The sequence below is a fragment of the Gymnoscopelus braueri genome (assembly GCF_963280865.1).
Source record: "Gymnoscopelus braueri genome assembly, chromosome: 18".
In the NCBI taxonomy this organism is placed as follows: Eukaryota; Metazoa; Chordata; class Actinopteri; order Myctophiformes; family Myctophidae; genus Gymnoscopelus; species Gymnoscopelus braueri.
The window spans coordinates 27,064,990-27,072,489 of NC_137618.1; the positions used below are offsets into that span (position 1 = coordinate 27,064,990).

The 7,500-nt window shown below is 46.7% G+C and overlaps 1 protein-coding gene across 4 annotated transcripts in view; it reads left to right on the top strand.

The window, feature by feature from the left end:
* Window positions 1-7,500, top strand: part of satb2 (SATB homeobox 2) — a 53,984-nt gene that overhangs the window by 36,158 nt on the left and 10,326 nt on the right. For 3 of the 4 annotated variants that reach the window (XM_080412302.1, XM_080412304.1, XM_080412303.1), the window contains exons 7-12: window positions 1-42; window positions 144-748; window positions 2,545-2,760; window positions 5,008-5,094; window positions 5,959-6,111; window positions 7,494-7,500. The exon at window positions 1-42 is cut by the window's left edge and continues 9 nt beyond it; the exon at window positions 7,494-7,500 is cut by the window's right edge and continues 188 nt beyond it. In XM_080412302.1, coding sequence (XP_080268428.1) covers window positions 1-42; window positions 144-748; window positions 2,545-2,760; window positions 5,008-5,094; window positions 5,959-6,111; window positions 7,494-7,500 — 1,110 coding nt within the window. The remainder of the gene's footprint in view (window positions 43-143; window positions 749-2,544; window positions 2,761-5,007; window positions 5,095-5,958; window positions 6,112-7,493) is intronic. The other variant, XM_080412305.1, reaches the window with a different exon arrangement.

Here is a 7,500-nt window from a genome sequence, read left to right on the forward strand (position 1 = left end):
TGGAGAAGATGTGGTCTGGAAGAGATGCTACAGACATCAAAAGTGAGTCTGTCTGAGTTAACAGACACATAATGGGTCAACCGTGCACGTTCACACTTTGACCACACTAACCTTCTCCTCTCCTCTCCTCTCCAATCTTGCAGTAGAGAGAGACAGCATGGCAGACTTCTGTGTTCTGGGTCAGCGGCCTCCACCTCATCACCTGGCTGGCCTGGCCCAGCTCAGCCATCTGGGATCGGGGGGCAGCCCCCTGCACAAGTCCAGCTCCGGGGACCCCCAGGCTCCTTCCCTGCCTCCCCAGCAGCCCCCTCCTCCCCTGCAGCAGCCCTCGCCGCACGGCCCGCTCCACCACCACAGCACTCCACTCCGTTCCGGCCACCAGGGGCCCCCTCCGCCTCCTCCTCTCCCACCCGGCGCCCTGCAGCCCCTCCTGGGGCCAGGTGGCTTGCTGTCGCCCCAGCTCTCCCCTCAGATGGTGCGCCAGCAGCTAGCCATGGCCCACCTCATCAACCAGCAGCTAGCCGTTAGCCGCCTGCTGGCCCACCAGCACCCGCAGGCACTGAACCAGCAGTTCCTCAACCACCCGCCCATCCCCCAGAGGTCGTCCAAGCTCACTGGGGACCATCCCGGGAGCAACCCTTCGGCAGCCGAGGTCTCAACCGACATCTACCAACAGGTCAGAGACGAGCTGAAGAGGGCTAGCGTCTCCCAGGCCGTGTTCGCCCGTGTGGCTTTCAACCGCACGCAGGTAGGAGAACATGATGCAGGGCCGGGTGGAGAGGGGTGGAGTGGTGAGGGGCGGGTGGTGAACAGGAGCTAGGACAGCGCAGGAGACGACAAAGCAGACGAGATACAAAAGAGGGGAGGGAACAGGTGAAGAAGGCAGGGAAAGGATGGGGAAAGAACAGATCAAAGCAGTAAGAGAATCAACTTCAGAAATATATATTTAGGGGCATCCGGTGGCAGAGGGTTAAAGTTCCTGCCGGAGAGACTGGGGTTTGATTCCCCCGTGGTTCCTCTGGCTTGCGTTCCAGTGAACACAGCTTGTTTATGGGTGCGACGTCAGTAGGGGAGGGCGATGATCTCTGTCACTGCTCTAGTGACTCCTACAGGTTTGGTCGGGTGCCTGTTGAACTGAGAGGGATAGCATGTTCCTCCGCATGCGTTACACTCTCCTGGTGAAAGTCCTCACTGTCGGGTGAAAAGAAACGTTTGGCGAATCCATATGTATCAGAGGAGACATGTTTTCTACAACAGTGGTTCTCAAAGTGGGGTCTGAGGACCCCCGGGGGTCCTTGAGGAGGTTCCAGGTGGCCCTCAGTTAGATTAGTTAATATAGCATAAAAAGCAGCTAAACAGCTAAATCATCTAAAGCTCACAGTCCCTCACAATGTGGAGTGTTGTGAGCTTGTGTTGTGAGCTTGTAGATTCAAAAAACGTATTTTAAAACGTATTTTTTAAAATGTCTTGTATGTATTTCACATTAAATTAAAGCTGCACTATTTAACTTTCCTCTTCTACCCCGGATTTGAACCCGGTTTCCTGCACAAGTGCTGACATATTTACCATTGGGCTAATACACCGGGTGTGTTTCCCATTCTCATCTCAGACGCACACCTAAGTGCCAAGGAACCCCGGTTCAAAAACACTGCGCTACCATACAGATTGGACAAAATTATATTTTATTCATTAAAAGGTTTTGAATATTTTTGAAAGATTTTAAAAACACAAATCTTGTATACATACATTTGGAGGTACCCGATGAAAAAGTTTGATACAACATCCCCAGGCCAACAAGTTGGTAGTGACAGGGACTGGGAAAATATACAAATCTATATATGTAGTCCAATGGGGACATACATTGTGAGTGTACTTAGAATAGACCAAAATAAACCCACTTTTCTCTCACATTTTGCGCATCAGATCAGGTGTGAAGGGATAATTGCCTCGTGCAATAGAGATGAATATGGCATCAATAAGTCGTCATTGATAGGTCCATGATCTCTCCCATGGGGGTGGGCTTTTTGCGGCCCGCACCCAGCGTCATTATGAGAGAGATTAGCTGAAGCATGGCCAGACGACTTGCTGGGTAGTTGAGTTTCCTCCCCCGCCTTCCCAGCAGCAAACACACCTGCTGTATTCAGCGTGCGCTAGGTTGGTTGCTATACGCCCCATTAGAGCAAATAGTATACACCTACTGCCATATAGGGCAGAGGGCAGGTGTGTTATTGTGCACATAATGTGAGCCTGTATGTTTGTATGTATGTATGTATGTGTGTGCCTGTGTGTGTGTGTGTGTGTGTGTGTGTGTGTGTGTGTGTGTGTGTGCGTGTGCGTGTGCGTGTGCGTGTGCGTGTGCGTGTGTCTCATGCCTCCAAAGCATGTGTGCCTACTGCAGTATTATTAAGTCTTAAATAAGCTCTTCAAAACAGACCACACGTATAGAGCCACATATGTTACATATAAATATAACTCAATGAAATATCCTCACAAGTAACCTTAAGTAATATGTACCATAAAGATTCTCCTTCGCTTTGCCCCCAGGGCCTGCTATCGGAGATCCTGCGAAAGGAGGAGGACCCACGCACGGCCTCCCAGTCTCTGCTGGTCAACCTGAAGGCCATGCAGAACTTCCTCAACCTGCAAGAGGGAGAGAGAGACCGCATCTACCAAGAGGAGAGAGAGCGTAGCATGAACCCTCCCGTGGGCCTCCCAGCCTCCAACTCCTCCAGCCCTGGGGGTCTCCCACGTCTCTCACAGGTACTAGTACTACCAACCACCAGAGGACCCCAGGAAGACTAGAGGCACAACCACGTGCTTCTAATGGGGATCCTTTAAACCATGGGTTTTCAACTGATTATGAACCAGGGACCACCACCCTGACTGAGAATCAACCTGGGGACCACTGTTGTGTTGGGAGGGGGGATATGGGCGTGGTGTGGGGGAAAAGCTCGAAATTAAATAATGACTGTTAAGGCCTTAATTTAATTTGTTAACTTGAGGTGAATTAAATCAAGCCCTTAACAGTCATTATTTAACTGAGATATATGCTAGTGGTCCAGAGCTCAGAAAAGATTGAGAACCACTGATCCATTCCTTTCCCATGGTTGCCCCTATTCTGTTCTCTTAACCTTCCATATTAAACTCATGTTAACTGATTCATTGCAACATATGTATGAGCAAGCACATGCAATTGATATGGGCACATTTCCTACTAATGATGCCTCAACCAGGTAAACCGGTTGAGTCCCTTGAAATTCTAACTCCCATTTCTGTGGAAGTTCTTGACATCCGACTTCCAAGTAACTGACAACATTGATACTGTTTCTCAACTAGTGGTCAATAAAATAAAATATAATACAAATCTACTACATTACTAAATGCATGGTCAGGGACCACATGCAATAGCTTCACGGACCACCAGTGGTCCACGGACCACCAGTTGAAAACCCATGCTTTAACCATTCAATCCGGTAACGCATCTGTGTCATTTTAAGATTTCTTTGGCATTTTTTTTTAAAATCGTGACAATTTGTGCAAATCTTTAAATATATATTTTTTAAACCGAACATTTTTAACTCAAATCTTTGGTTCTGGGGGATTCTACAAATGTCTTCTAAATCCTAACAGTTAAAAAAAAAAACTTACGTTGCTATAATCAGTGGTTCTCAAACTTTTTCATGTCAAGGAGCCCCAAAATTGTATGTATTTGGCTACGGACCCCCATCTCAAAATATGTTGTTCCAGGGACCCCCCAGAAGCAAAGATTTGAGTTGAAAATGTTTGCTTAAAAAAATATTTGTTTTTTTGCAGAAATGTTCCACGATTTTTTCAAAAAATAGCAGATCTACAAGCTCATAGTGCGGCACTCGGTGCCGAGCTTGTATATCCGCTATTTTTGGATAGCCATAGAAATCTATAAATGACACAGATTCTTTCCCGGTCTAAATGGGTTAATACAGCTTATAGATTTAGCTATTTTAGAAATATTTGGAAAAATCTTGAAACATTTAGAAACATTTGGCTATTTAACAACACAAATCTTCTCTTATGGAGTCGCTGGCAAAACATATTTTCTGATGGGGATCCGCAGCCATATCAATTTGGGGGTCTTTGACATGAAAATGTTTGAGAACCACTGCACCAGAGAATGAATACCCCCTAGAAGACTAGAGGCGCATCCACGTGCAATGGGGATTCTTTAACCCATTAAGACCTGAGGCAATTCTTTAAAAAAAAAATCAAAATCCTAACAGTTTTAAGAAAAAAATCTAAAAAAAATGTTTTCAAGATTTTTCAAAAATAGCAGATCTACAAGCTCATAGAGCTATGAGCTTGTATATCTGCTATTTTTGAATAGCCAAAGACATCTAAAGTGACACAGATGCGTTCCAGGTATCAATAACATGAACATAAACCACCAACCCTAACCCACGCCTAAATAATACCTCCACTTCTGTCTTTGCCTATTAAGCAACCAAACTATTAATCACTCAGTCAAGCTTTAAATCTTGGGAACACACAGTGTCTGAACATTTTCAATGGCGCTGAGCTAACCACGAATCAATCAAACAAATCACACATCCACGCAGGCTTTCACATGTAAACCTAGTAAATCCCACCTCACTGCTTTATCACACTGAATGAATGTTACGGGCTTCTGATGCTAGCTGTTGTAGAAGGCCCTGCACCTATTACATTGTTATTTGGGGATTTTCCCAGCAATTAATCTTTCTGAATGGAATAATAGTCCAGCAGCATTGTGGCAAGCACGGAAAAAGTGGAACTTCTATTGTGGCTGTGGCTGTGTACAGAGTACTAATGTTAAAATAGGCTCCTCACACGCAATGTGTGTGTGTGTGTGTGTGTGTGTGTGTGTGTGTGTGTGTGTGTGTGTGTGTGTGTGTGTGTGTGTGTGTGTGTGTGTGTGTGTGTGTGTGTGTGTGTGTGTGTGTGTGTGTCTGTGTGTGCATGTGCGCATGTGTACGTGCATGTGTGTGTGCGCAGAAAGTGTGGGAGAGGAGTTTGGACGAGCAGCTCACCCCTGACGCATGGTCCAACATTTGGAAGACCAAGAATAAGATCTGCAACTCGGTGAGCAGCACTCACATCATGAACTGTATCTATTCTGTTCCTCTTGAAGACCACGCTGACTTTTGAAGTCATTTTTTATCTCAAACAAATTAAACAGTTTATAATGGAAAAAACTGCCTCAAAGGCAATTGCCAGAGCGTACTGTAAACATAAAATACATTACATTACATTTGGATGTCTCTTTACATCTGCGCCTGACGTTTTTTTCAGGAGCGCCGATGATAAGGGACTCTCTGATGTCGGGGCGAATGCCCATTCATGGCCCCTTGGGTTCATTTGCGTGCTATTCTTATTTTGTCTACGTACATTTATCTCAGCGCATCGTTTACACTGCGGGAATGTAAGCTCACTTGTCCATACGCGTCTCGCGGACAACTTCAAACGCTGTGTATACAAGCTTTCCGAGAGCCAATGCGTGTTCAACTCAAGCACGAGCTACAGGGAGAGACAAAGGAGAGGGACTTAATGACTTCGATCTGTAAACATTATTCATGCGGAGACTTGTGCTGCAGATGTGCGGCCGAGGCACAGACAATGAACACAGCATGTGTGTGCTCAGAGCAGTTCGAGGTTGATGATCAGCTGATAACCTCTTAGCAGTGTTTAGAAAAGACCATTCCCAGAGGCAAAGGTCTGGTTTTGTGGATTAGAATCTGATGGATTTAGTGAAGTGGTTCAGTCCTTTGGGGAAGTAGCTCTATCCTTGAAGTAATGTAGCTCAGTCCTAACACTCGCTTTCTCAAATTTGATCCTCTCAACTGCAGTAGCATACTGCATACTTCTTTTTCATCCCCTCTCCAGCCTACCATATCTAACCCCTGGACCCATCTTGATATACACTCATATCTCCGTCCTGTCCTCTAGCCCAAACCACCCGGCCCGGCCCCGGACCTTCCACTGAAGCTTGAGGCGATGGTCAACATCACGTCAGGCATCTATGACGAGATTCAGCAGGAGATGAAGAGAGCCAAGGTCTCCCAGGCGCTGTTTGCCAAGGTGGCCGCCAACAAGAGCCAGGTGAGGAAAGCCACAGAGAGATGAAGAACACTGTCACACCCTTCGTTTCTGGTCCGGTTGGCTAGTTCTTTCTTTCTTCAAACATGTTTACCTATAATGACATGCCCAAAATAGGGACACTAGGTTGAACGTGCTTATGTCTGGGAGTTTTATAAATATTTAACAAATTAAAAGTATTAACTTTTTGTGACTAATAACTACATTGGAAAAACGTTTTTGGACTTACAATGTTTCTACCCGACAGCGACAAAGGGAGAACTTGTGTCACAAGTTGTTTTATACTGGGCTATATAACCACCTTTCCACATTTTATGTTACGTTGCAGTTGCACTATAGGGAGGAATATCTTGTGAGTGTATAATCTTTCAGCAGAATACCAGGTGACTGTATTAGCAAGTGTATGCGTGAGAATGTATGTGAATGTGCACGGGTGTGCACGTTGTGTAATTGTGTGCTCAATGAGTGTGTGTTTGTGAGTGTGTGTGTGTGTGTGTGTGTGTGTGTGTGTGTGTGTGTGTGTGTGTGTGTGTGTGTGTGTGTGTGTGTGTGTGTGTGCACATGCGCTATGTTCTGTGAGTTTGCGGTTAGCGAGGTCTCCCAGGTAGGCAGGTCTGGGGGTGGCTGAGGGTCATGGCTCAGTGCACCCATCTGCTGCAGCTGGCCACAAGGAACAAGGGATGCTGAGAGAGAGAGAGAGAGAGAGAGAGAGAGAGAGAGAGAGAGAGAGAGAGAGAGAGAGAGAGAGAGAGAGAGAGAGAGAGAGAGAGAGAGGGAGGGAGAGGGAGGGAGAGGGGGGAGAGAGAGAGAGAGAGAGAGAGAGAGAGAGAGAGAGAGAGAGAGAGAGAGAGAGAGATGATCAGGCTATTAGCGTTGCATGCTGCTGGAGGTGGCTGGTTGAACACAACAGCTGGTGTCACAAACTCGACCAGTCTAGCAGAGATAATTAAATTTCCATCTTTCTCTCTCTCCTCCATCACCCACCTACACACACACACACACACACACACACACACACACACACACACACACACACACACACACACACACACCGCCTCCCCCTCCCCCTATCTTCCTCTGAATCTATCTATCTATCTCTCTCTCTCGCGCTCCACTCCAGTTCTGTGTCCTAACTTTCCTTCTCTTCATTGTCCCGTCATCTTATCGTTTTCTCACCCTTGTCCATTCCCCCCCCCCTCTCTTCCGCTACCTTCATCTCACCCATCCGAAATATCTTCCTCCACCCGACCCCTCTCTCTCTCTCTCCCTCTCTCTGTCCCTCCCCGTCCTACCCTTTCACCATCTCTTCCTCTTCTTGACCTTTTCTCCCCGTCTTTCGTCCTCATCCATCTCTCTGTCTCTCTGTCTCTCTCTCTCTCTGCCAGGGTTGGC